This window comes from Bombina bombina, chromosome 3, assembly GCF_027579735.1.
Source record: "Bombina bombina isolate aBomBom1 chromosome 3, aBomBom1.pri, whole genome shotgun sequence".
Lineage (NCBI taxonomy): Eukaryota > Metazoa > Chordata > Amphibia > Anura > Bombinatoridae > Bombina > Bombina bombina.
Window position 1 is genome coordinate 824,641,574 of NC_069501.1, and position 12,711 is coordinate 824,654,284.

General features: G+C 41.1%; 1 protein-coding gene across 2 annotated transcripts in view; it reads right to left on the minus strand.

The window, feature by feature from the left end:
* ARHGEF7 (Rho guanine nucleotide exchange factor 7) overlaps positions 1 to 12,711 on the minus strand; it is a 657,452-nt gene that overhangs the window by 456,895 nt on the left and 187,846 nt on the right. For both annotated transcript variants that reach the window (XM_053707777.1, XM_053707776.1), the window contains exon 5: positions 1,020 to 1,221. In XM_053707777.1, coding sequence (XP_053563752.1) covers positions 1,020 to 1,221 — 202 coding nt within the window. The remainder of the gene's footprint in view (positions 1 to 1,019; positions 1,222 to 12,711) is intronic.

Consider the following 12,711-nt stretch of genomic DNA (forward strand, 5'->3'; position numbering starts at 1 on the left):
ACCTGAGAGGGAACAACACACTCCGGTGCTGTTTTAAAATAACAAACTTTTGATTGAAGATATAAAAACTAAGTATAATCACCACAGTCCTCTCACACATCCTATCTATTAGTTGGGTGCAAGAGAATGACTGGGTGTGACGTAGAGGGGAGGAGCTATATAGCAGCTCTGCTGGGTGATCCTCTTGCACTTCCTGTTGGGGAGGAGTTAATATCCCAGAAGTAATGATGACCCGTGGACTGACCACACTTAACAGGAGAAAAAAAACAAGTAATCAATTTCCAAAGTATCTGTGTATTTTTTATTTATTTTTTTAGGAACTATACAGATATTTCACACCACTACAATTGAGTGGATTACTGGGGTACTAAACAAAGAATCCAAACTATGGTTATTAAAGGAAGAGTTCTATTATTCATTATTAATCTTCTCACCCATGGTATCATTTTGATTGAGAAGTCTAAATATAAAACATTCTACATAGTGATTGCTTGATCAGTGTAAGAGCTCATTTTCATTTGTTTGTAACCAGCTACATCAAAGACAAGACAAACATACTTAAGAGAGCTTTTGATCAGTAAGTCCCTGTTTAGCAAATATTTGCTTACAAAACTAGACTTTCAAATACTTTTAAAACAATTTTGTAATATATAAATTGTACTTAGAGAATCAAATGTTTTTCATTTAAAACCGAAGTCCCTGCACAGTGGTGAAAGGAGAGCTGGATATTGGAACAGAAGTAAATTAGTCTTCTGGTTGGTCCTAAATTATCGTACAATTTTCACGGTTGTGAAAGGCCACTAGGAATTCTACTTGTACAATGTATTTATTCCCAAGCACCCCACTGGATGACAGCTTCACATAAGAAACTACTATATCTAACTACATATAATACACACTACCCACAGATTATAGTTTCTAACCTTTTACTGTAGTACTTTAAATGCTAGTTGCTACAATGTGTATTTAACATATTTTTTAAACATTGGTGAAGTTTTAGGAACCCAGACTTTACTTACCGGAAGACTTTAATTCTTTGACGTAGTTGCTTGGAAACCATCCTGTTTTCCCACTGTGCGTACCCTCCCACCAGCCACCATCCTCAAGCCGCGTCACGTGTATTATGTCTCCTTTGGAGAAGGAAAGCTCATCTTCATTGGTTTGCTGAAAATTAAACTTTGCCTTCACTACTATGTGATGGTTGCTGTTATCTGTCATATCCTAGAAAAGACACAAAAAAAGGACATCAAGTTATTCAACTCCAACAGTCCCAATGTTTGACAAGACAAGTACCATTACCATATAGTAAATAAGTAAATATATATTTTATAACAAAGTGGAATTCTTGTAAAGTTTTTTTCTATGTGTTTTCACCAAAATAATTAGTCTTTTGATCCTTATCAGCCTTGATGCAATAAATCTGGCAAACCTTTCAATTTCTAGTACCAGCATGATATATTGAGTTTAAAAAAGGCAAGCTGCAAAAGTGTTGTTCCTCTGGAGTTGTGCCATGTTACTGCTGGGAATCATTGCTTTAGGAAATTAAAGAGTAATAATAAAATGCTGTTATGCCATAGAGCATTATTTACTGCTGTATTAAAGTGAAGGTCAATTTTCATCAATGAGTGCCCGGTTTTTAAAAATACTTTTAAAAACAGGGGCACTTTCATTGATGAAAATTAACATTGCACTGGATTTGAAGAAATACTTACCTTTTACTTCTGCAAAGCCGGATCGACTATCCCCCTCCTTCTTCTTCCTGCTGTAGACCACAGCAATGACGAAACTGGCTTCCTCCAATCACAGCCAGGCATCACAAGCTGGACGCTCTGGGGTGCAAGCCATGATTGGAGGAAGCCGGTTTTCGTCATTTCTGACGTCAGTACAGAGGAACTGAGGCTGAGATCGGCGATCCGGTTTTGCAGGAGTAAAAGGTAAGTATTTCTTCAAATCCAGTGCAATGTTAATTTTCATCAATGAAAATGCCCCTGTTTTTAAAAGAATTTTAAAAAACCGGGCACTCATTGATGAAAATTGACCTTCACTTTAACTGAACAGAACTATGTATTTAACACAAAGCAAAGCAGCTATCAGCTGCCAATCCTGAATTGAACATGGCCAGTGAGCTAAAGCAGCGATGCATGTGTGCATACCTGGCAGTCGCCACCTGTGTTATGCTCTGGAGCACATTGCCGTTCCAAAGCTGAATTTTTGATTAAAAAAAATAGATAGTTCCATACAGGCAATAATACTGCAATAATAAAACACTATAATTAAATTAGACCATGTTATAATTGCTCATTTATACATATTGCTTAAATCTACTCTGGAAGTTTGGCATGTCTAGCTCATAACTAGACACTGTTAATCGCCAGAGTTGAAATAATTGTTCTCGACTCTGCCAGAGGCCTTCCTGCTATTCCTTGGATGCAGAGAAGGCCTTGGACAGAGTGGAGTGGAGCTTTATGAGAGAAACGTTGATGAAATTTGGCTTGAGGGGGGAATTTTTGGAGTTGGTGTCAAATGTATAATCAGATTCAAATGCTTCTATCCTGGTTAATAATTATCTCTTGACTCCCTTCCCCCTAAGTAGAGGCACTAGGCAGGGCTGCCCTATGTCTCCGATGCTTTTCGATTTGATACTGGAACCACTAGCTATCAGCCTTAGAAAACTCCTGGAGGGGTCAAAGATAGGTAAGGAGATTTTTAAAATTACATTCTTTGCGGATGACCTACTTATGTGTGTATCCTTCTCCAGAAAAACAAATTAATGGAATAATAGAGTTATTTGAAGTTTATGGTAAAGTTTCAGTATATAAAAATTATTCTAAATCTAAAATCTTGTAGTTTAAAAAAAACAGTAGAAATGCAATCCTATCCATTTATAGAAACCCAGATACTGAAATATCTGGGAATTTATCAGCGAATTCAATCAAATGGTATAGCTTAAAGGGACACTGAACCCAAATTTTTTCTTTCGTGATTCAGATAGAGCATGCAATTTTAAGCAACTTTCTAATTTACTCCTATTATCAATTTTTCTTCATTCTCTTGGTATCTTTATCTGAAAAAGAAGGCATCTAAGCTTTTTTTTTTTTAGGTTCAGCACTCTGGACAGCACTTTTTTATTGGTGGATGAATTTATCCACCAATCAGCAAGGACAACCCAGGTTGTTCACCAAAAATGGGCCGGCATCTAAACTTACATTCTTGCATTTCAAATAAAGATACCAAGAGAATGAAGAAAATTTGATAATAGGAGTAAATTAGAAAGTTAAATTTCATACTCTATCTGAATCACAAAAGAAAAAATTTGGGTTCAGTGCCCCTTTAAAAATTGTTCAATCTCTTCAGGAAAATGCAGAAAGACTGAGGAACTGGGTTAATATGCCGCTATATCTTATCAGTAGGGTAGCAGCGTTTAAAAACAGAATTTATGTTTACCTGATAAATTACTTTCTCCAACGGTGTGTCCGGTCCACGGCGTCATCCTTACTTGTGGGATATTCTCTTCCCCAACAGGAAATGGCAAAGAGCCCAGCAAAGCTGGTCACATGATCCCTCCTAGGCTCCGCCTACCCCAGTCATTCGACCGACGTTAAGGAGGAATATTTGCATAGGAGAAACCATATGGTACCGTGGTGACTGTAGTTAAAGAAAATAAATTATCAGACCTGATTAAAAAACCAGGGCGGCCGTGGACCGGACACACCGTTGGAGAAAGTAATTTATCAGGTAAACATAAATTCTGTTTTCTCCAACATAGGTGTGTCCGGTCCACGGCGTCATCCTTACTTGTGGGAACCAATACCAAAGCTTTAGGACACGGATGAAGGGAGGGAGCAAATCAGGTCACCTAAATGGAAGGCACCACGGCTTGCAAAACCTTTCTCCCAAAAATAGCCTCAGAAGAAGCAAAAGTATCAAACTTGTAAAATTTGGTAAAAGTGTGCAGTGAAGACCAAGTCGCTGCCCTACATATCTGATCAACAGAAGCCTCGTTCTTGAAGGCCCATGTGGAAGCCACAGCCCTAGTGGAATGAGCTGTGATTCTTTCGGGAGGCTGCCGTCCGGCAGTCTCGTAAGCCAATCTGATGATGCTTTTAATCCAAAAAGAGAGAGAGGTAGAAGTTGCTTTTTGACCTCTCCTTTTACCGGAATAAACAACAAACAAGGAAGATGTTTGTCTAAAATCCTTTGTAGCATCTAAATAGAATTTTAGAGCGCGAACAACATCCAAATTGTGCAACAAACGTTCCTTCTTTGAAACTTTATTGCGAAAAAACATGAAGGAATTGTTCAAAATTCACCAAATTTTCACCACAGTGTCTTAAAGCCTTAAAAGTATTGCACACCAAATTTGGAAGCTTTAACCCTTAAAATAACGGAACCGGAGCCGTTTTTAAACTTTAACCCCTTTACAGTCCCTGGTATCTGCTTTGCTGAGACCCAACCAAGCCCAAAGGGGAATACGATACCAAATGACGCCTTCAGAAAGTCTTTTCTAAGTATCAGAGCTCCTCTCACATGCGACTGCATGCCATGCCTCTCAAAAACAAGTGCGCCACACCGGCGCGAAAATGAGGCTCTGCTTATGCTTTGGGAAAGCCCCTAAGGAATAAGGTGTCTAATACAGTGCCTGCCGATATTATTATATCAAAATACCCAGATAAAATGATTCCTCAAGGCTAAATATGTGTTAATAATGAATCGATTTAGCCCAGAAAAAGTCTACAGTCTTAATAAGCCCTTGTGAAGCCCTTATTTACGATCGTAATAAACATGGCTTACCGGATCCCATAGGGAAAATGACAGCTTCCAGCATTACATCGTCTTGTTAGAATGTGTCATACCTCAAGCAGCAAGAGACTGCACACTGTTCCCCCAACTGAAGTTAATTGCTCTCAACAGTCCTGTGTGGAACAGCCATGGATTTTAGTTACGGTTGCTAAAATCATTTTCCTCATACAAACAGAAATCTTCATCTCTTTTCTGTTTCTGAGTAAATAGTACATACCAGCACTATTTCAAAATAACAAACTCTTGATTGAATAAGAAAAACTACAGTTAAACACTAAAAAACTCTAAGCCATCTCCGTGGAGATGTTGCCTGTACAACGGCAAAGAGAATGACTGGGGTAGGCGGAGCCTAGGAGGGATCATGTGACCAGCTTTGCTGGGCTCTTTGCCATTTCCTGTTGGGGAAGAGAATATCCCACAAGTAAGGATGACGCCGTGGACCGGACACACCTATGTTGGAGAAATGTTTATTCTACCAAGAATTCTATACCCGATTAGAATGCTACCCTTGATGATCAAGTTAGTAGATCTCCAAAAAAATTTGAAAGCCCTACAATATTTTCTTTGGCAAGGAAAGAAGCCAAGGATTAGAATAGATAAGCTGTTTCTCCCAGTGGCTAAAGGAGGTTTGGCATTGCCTAATTTTAAAAGATACAACTATGCGGCACTACTTAAATACCCATTAGATTGGATAACACATATAAATAATTTTACCAATTGTAAAATGGATGAAGCTGTCTGTGCTCCTCTATCCTTATTTTTTTTTTTACATGCCTCAGACAAAGAACTTGGAAACAGGATTAGACCCCCTATATAAAGATATTCTATTGGCCTGGAGGGGGGCGATGAAATCGCTGGGCCAGAGTTTTCTGATCTCTAAACAATTACCGTTCTTAGGCAACCCCAGATTTATTCCGGGGCTAAGTTACAAGGTGTTCCATCGTTGGAGGGCTAAGAAAATCGATTATATTCATCATCTTATTGACCCGTTGACCTTACGTCTGTATAATTTTAAGGAATTTCAGATAAGATATGAGATAACAGCATTAGATAAGTTTTTTTTTTACAGGCAAAACATTACTTGCTTCAAATGATTAGTATAGAACCAAATATCTTCCAAAAACATCCCATCTTGGATTGCCCTAGGGTTAAAAAAGGTTTACTTTCATTGCTACACGGTATCCTGCAGGCCCCAGCGGTTGAGGGGTTTGTTAGGGATTATACTAGCAAATGGAGTGAATTTACCTTTAGTGTAAATTTGGACATCCAAAAGAGTTTTGAAACAGTTAAAAAAGTAACAAATTCAGCTTAGCTCAGAGAATCACATTTCAGATTGATTCATCAGGATTATATCACCCCAAAGAAGGCACAGAAATGGAATTCCCAGATAGAAAATAAATGTAAGAAATTTGGGGATGAGGACCCGGGTATTATCTATATGCTATTTCTATGTACAGGTAGCCCTCAGTTTACGCCGGGGTTAGGTTCCAGAAGGAATGGTTGTAAATCGAAACCGTTGTAAATTGAAACCCAGTTTATAATGTAAGTCAATGGGAAGTGAGGGAGTTAGGTTCCAGGCCCCTCTCAAAATTGTCATAAGTAACACCTAATACATTATTTTTAAAGCTTTGAAATGAAGACTTTAAATGCTAAACAGCATTATAAACCTAATAAAATAATCACACAACACAGAATATATAATTAAACTAAGTTAAATGAACAAAAACATTTGCTAAACAGCATTATAAACCTAATAAAATAAACACATAACACAGACTTCACTTGCATTTTTCTGCAAACAGTTCTTTCTATGCATTCCAATCTGGACTGATTTATAAACAGGAAGATCTAGTTCCTTTGAAATCTGCTCTATAGCTCAGGTCTGGTTAAACTGATTAATTTCAGCTTGCTTGGCTTTGCTGCAACACAAGCGGACATCTCCACCTACTGGCTATTTTCATCAATGCACTGCTTCTCAATGCTTTTCAATAGCAGTCACATGACTGGAAAAAAAGGTTGTTATTCTGAAACTGTGTAAATTGAACCGTTGTAAACTGAGGGCCACCTGTACTAAGATTAGGCAGCTCTGGGGTAAAGTTGATTATCTAGTCCTTCTAATCACAGGGAAAAAGATTAAAATATTGGGGGAAAACTCCCTTTTCTTAAATAAAACAGAAGAATGGGGATTGAAAACAGAATTTATGTTTACCTGATAAATTACTTTCTCCAACGGTGTGTCCGGTCCACGGCGTCATCCTTACTTGTGGGATATTCTCTTCCCCAACAGGAAATGGCAAAGAGCCCAGCAAAGCTGGTCACATGATCCCTCCTAGGCTCCGCCTACCCCAGTCATTCGACCGACGTTAAGGAGGAATATTTGCATAGGAGAAACCATATGTTACCGTGGTGACTGTAGTTAAAGAAAATAAATTATCAGACCTGATTAAAAAAACCAGGGCGGGCCGTGGACCGGACACACCGTTGGAGAAAGTAATTTATCAGGTAAACATAAATTCTGTTTTCTCCAACATAGGTGTGTCCGGTCCACGGCGTCATCCTTACTTGTGGGAACCAATACCAAAGCTTTAGGACACGGATGAAGGGAGGGAGCAAATCAGGTCACCTAAATGGAAGGCACCACGGCTTGCAAAACCTTTCTCCCAAAAATAGCCTCAGAAGAAGCAAAAGTATCAAATTTGTAAAATTTAGAAAAAGTGTGCAGTGAAGACCAAGTCGCTGCCTTACATATCTGATCAACAGAAGCCTCGTTCTTGAAGGCCCATGTGGAAGCCACAGCCCTAGTGGAGTGCGCTGTGATTCTTTCAGGAGGCTGCCGTCCGGCAGTCTCATAAGCCAATCGGATAATGCTTTTAATCCAGAAGGAGAGAGAGGTAGAAGTTGCTTTTTTGACCTCTCCGTTTACCAGAATAAACAAACAAACAAATTTGAGAGCACGAACTACATCCAAGTTGTGCAACAAACGTTCCTTCTTTGAAACTGGATTAGGACACAAAGAAGGCACAACTATCTCCTGGTTAATGTTTTTGTTAGAAACAACTTTTGGAAGAAAACCAGGTTTAGTACGCAAAACCACCTTATCTGCATGGAACACCAGATAAGGAGAAGAACACTGCAGAGCAGATAATTCTGAAACTCTTCTAGCAGAAGAAATTGCAACCAAAAACAAAACTTTCCAAGATAATAACTTAATATCAACGGAATGTAAGGGTTCAAACGGAACCCCCTGAAGAACTGAAAGAACTAGGTTGAGACTCCAAGGAGGAGTCAAAATTTTGTAAACAGGCTTGATTCTAACCAGAGCCTGAACAAAGGCTAGAACATCTGGCACAGCTGCCAGCTTTTTGTGAAGTAACACAGACAAGGCAGAAATCTGTCCCATCAAGGGACTTGCAGATAATCCTTTTTCCAATCCTTCTCGAAGGAAGGATAGACTCTTAGGAATCTTAACCTTGTCCCAAGGGAATCCTGCAGATTCACACCAACAGATATACCAAATTATGTGGTAATTTTTCTGGTTACAGGCTTTCAGGCCTGAACAAGAGTATTAATAACAGAATCTGAGAACCCTCGCTTTGATAAGATCAAGCGTTCAATCTCCAAGCAGTCAGCTGGAGTGGGTCGAACGGACCTAGAACAAGAAGGTCTCGTCTCAAAGGTAGCTTCCATGGTGGAGCCGATGACATATTCACCAGATCTGCATACCAAGTCCTGCGTGGCCACGCAGGAGCTATCAAAATCACCGACGCCCTCTCCTGATTGATCCTGGCTACCAGCCTGGGGATGAGAGGAAACGGCGGGAACACATAAGCTAGTTTGAAGGTCCAAGGTGCTACTAGTGCATCCACTAGAGCCGCCTTGGGATCCCTGGATCTGTACCCGTAGTAAGGAACTCTGAAGTTCTGACGAGAGGCCATCAGATCCATGTCTGGAATGCCCCACGGTTGAGTGACTTGGGCAAAGATTTCCGGATGGAGTTCCCACTCCCCCGGATGCAATGTCTGACGACTCAGAAAATCCGCTTCCCAATTTTCCACTCCTGGGATGTGGATAGCAGACAGGTGGCAGGAGTGAGACTCCGCCCCTAGAATGATTTTGGTCACTTCTTCCATCGCTAGGGAACTCCTTGTTCCCCCCTGATGGTTGATGTATGAACTTGGCCCTCGCTAGCTGAGGCCAAGCTTTGAGAGCATTGAATATCGCTCTCAGTTCCAGAATATTTATCGGTAGAAGAGATTCTACCCGAGACCAAAGACCCTGAGCTTTCAGGGATCCCCAGACCGCGCCCCAGCCCATCAGACTGGCGTCGGTCGTGACAATGACCCACTCTGGTCTGCGGAAGGTCATCCCTTGTGACAGGTTGTCCAGGGACAGCCACCAACGGAATGAGTCTCTGGTCCTCTGATTTACTTGTATCTTCGGAGACAAGTCTGAATAGTCCCCATTCCACTGACTGAGCATGAACAGTTGTAATGGTCTTAGATGAATGCGCACAAAAGGAACTATGTCCATTGCCGCTACCATCAAACCTATCACTTCCATGCACTGCGCTATGGAAGGAAGAGGAACGGAATGAAGTATCCGACAAGAGTCTAGAAGTTTTGTTTTTCTGGCTTCTGTCAGAAAAATCCTCATTTCTAAGGAGTCTATTATAGTTCCCAAGAAGGGAACCCTCGTTGACGGAGATAGAGAACTCTTTTCCACGTTCACTTTCCATCCGTGAGATCTGAGAAAGGCCAGGACAATGTCCGTGTGAGCCTTTACTTGAGGAAGGGACGACGCTCGAATCAGAATGTCGTCCAAGTAAGGTACTACAGCAATGCCCCTTGGTCTTAGCACCGCCAGAAGGGACCCTAGTACCTATGAGAAAATCCTAGGAGCAGTGGCTAATCCGAAAGAAAACGCCACGAACTGGAAATGCTTGTCCAGGAATGCAAACCTTAGGAACCGATGATGTTCCTTGTGGATAGGAATATGTAGATACGCATCCTTGAAATCCACCTTGGTCATGAATTGACCTTCCTGGATGGAAGGAAGAAGTGTTCGAATGGTTTCCATCTTGAACGATGGAACCTTGAGAAACTTGTTCAAGATCTTGAGATCTAAGATTGGTCTGAACGTTCCCTCTTTTTTGGGAACTATGAACAGATTGGAGTAGAACCCCATCCCTTGTTCTCCTAATGGAACAGGATGAATCACTCCCATTTTTAGCAGGTCTTCTACCCAATGTAAGAATGCCTGTCTTCTTATGTGGTCTGAAGACAACTGAGACCTGTGGAACCTCCCCCTTGGAGGAAGCCCCTTGAACTCCAGAGAATAACCTTGGGAGACTATTTCTAGCGCCCAAGGATCCAGAACATCTCTTGCCCAAGCCTGAGCGAAGAGAGAGAGTCTGCCCCCCACCAGATCCGGTCCCGGATCGGGGGCCCGCATTTCATGCTGTCTTGGTAGCAGTGGCAGGTTTCCTGGCCTGCTTTCCTTTGTTCCAGCCTTGCATAGGTCTCCAGGCTGGATTGGCTTGAGAAGTATTACCTTCCTGCTTAGAGGACGTAGCCCTTGGGGCTGATCCGTTTCTGCGAAAGGGACGAAACTTAGGTTTATTTTTGGTCTTGAAAAGACCTATCCTGAGGAAGGGCGTGGCCCTTGCCCCCAGTGATATCAGAGATAATCTCTTTCAAGTCAGGGCCAAAGAGTGTTTTCCCCTTGAAAGGAATGTCAAGCAATTTGTTCTTGGAAGACGCATCCGCTGCCCAAGATTTTAACCAAAGCGCTCTGCGCCACAATAGCAAACCCAGAATTTTTTCGCCGCTAACCTAGCCAATTGCAAGGTGGCGTCTAGGGTGAAAGAATTAGCCAATTTAAGAGCACGAATTCTGTCCATAATCTCCTCATAAGAAGAAGAATTACTAATAATCGCCTTTCCTAGCTCATCAAACTAGAAACACGCGGCTGCAGTGACAGGGACAATGCATGCAATTGGTTGTAGAAGGGAACCTTGCTGAACAAACATCTTTTTTAGCAGACCTTCTAATTTTTTATCCATAGGATCTTGGAAAGCACAACTATCTTCTATGGGTATAGTGGCGCGCTTGTGTAGAGTAGAAACCGCCCCCTCGACCTTGGGGACTGTCTGCCATCAGTCCTTTCTGGGGTCGACTATAGGAAAACAATTTTTTTAAATATGGGGGGAGGTACTAAAGGAATACCGGGCCTGTCCCATTCTTTACTAACAATGTACGCCACCCGCTTGGATATAGGAAAAGCTTCGGGGGGCCCCGGGGCCTCTAAGAACTTTTCCATTTTACATAGTGGTTCTGGAATGACCAGATAATCACAATCATCCAAATTGGATAACACCTCCTTAAGCAGAGCGCGGAGATGTTCCAACTTAAATTTAAAAGTAATCACATCAGGTTCAGCTTGTTGAGAAATGTTTCCTGAATCTGAAATTTCTCCCTCAGACAAAACCTCCCTGGCCCCCTCAGACTGGTGTAGGGGCCCTTCAGAAACCATATCATCAGCGTTCTCATGCTCTACAGAATTTTCTAAAACAGAGCAGTCGCGCTTTCGCTGATAAGTGGGCATATTGGCTAAAATGTTTTTGATAGAATTATCCATTACAGCCGTTAAATGTTGCATAGTAAGGAGTATTGGCGCACTAGATGTACTAGGGGCCTCCTGTATGGGCAAGACTGGTGTAGACGAAGGAGGGGATGATGCAGTACCATGCTTACTCCCCTCACTTGAGGAATCATCTTGGGCATCATTTTTACTAAATATTTTTATGACATAAAATACATATAGTTAAATGAGAAGGAACCTTGGTTTCCCCACAGTCAGAACACAATCTATCTGGTAGTTCAGACATGTTAAACAGGCATAAACTTGATAACAAAGCACAAAAAACGTTTTAAAATAAAACCGTTACTGTCACTTTAAATTTTAAACTAAACACACTTTATTACTGCAATTGCGAAAAAGTATGAAGGAATAGTTCAAAATTCACCAAAATTTCACCACAGTGTCTTAAAGCCTTAAAAGTATTGCACACCAAATTTGGAAGCTTTAACCCTTAAAATAACGGAACCGGAGCCGTTTTTATATTTAACCCCTTTACAGTCCCTGGAATCTGCTTTGCTGAGACCCAACCAAGCCCAAAGGGGAATACGATACCAAATGATGCCTTCAGAAAGACTTTTCTATGTGTCAGAGCTCCACACACATGCAGTTGCATGCCATGCTGTCCTCAAAAACAAGTGCGCCATACCGGCGCGAAAATGAGGCTCTGACTATGATTAGGGAAAGCCCCTAAAGAATAAGGTGTCTAAAACAGTGCCTGCCGATATAATCATATCAAAATACCCAGAATAAATGATTCCTCAAGGCTAAATATGTGTTAATAATGAATCGATTTAGCCCAGAAAAAGTCTACAGTCTTAATAAGCCCTTGTGAAGCCCTTATTTACTATCTTGATAAACATGGCTTACCGGATCCCATAGGGAAAATGACAGCTTCCAGCATTACATCGTCTTGTTAGAATGTGTCATACCTCAAGCAGTAAGAGACTGCACACTGTTCCCCCAACTGAAGTTAATTGCTCTCAACAGTCCTGTGTGGAACAGCCATGGATTTTAGTTACGGTGCTAAAATCATTTTCCTCATACAAACAGAAATCTTCATCTCTTTTCTGTTTCTGAGTAAATAGTACATACCAGCACTATTTTAAAATAACAAACTCTTGATTGAATAATAAAAACTACAGTTAAACACTAAAAAACTCTAAGCCATCTCCGTGGAGATGTTGCCTGTACAACGGCAAAGAGAATGACTGGGGTAGGCGGAGCCTAGGAGGGATCATGTGACCAGCTTTGCTGGGCTCTTTGCCATTTCCT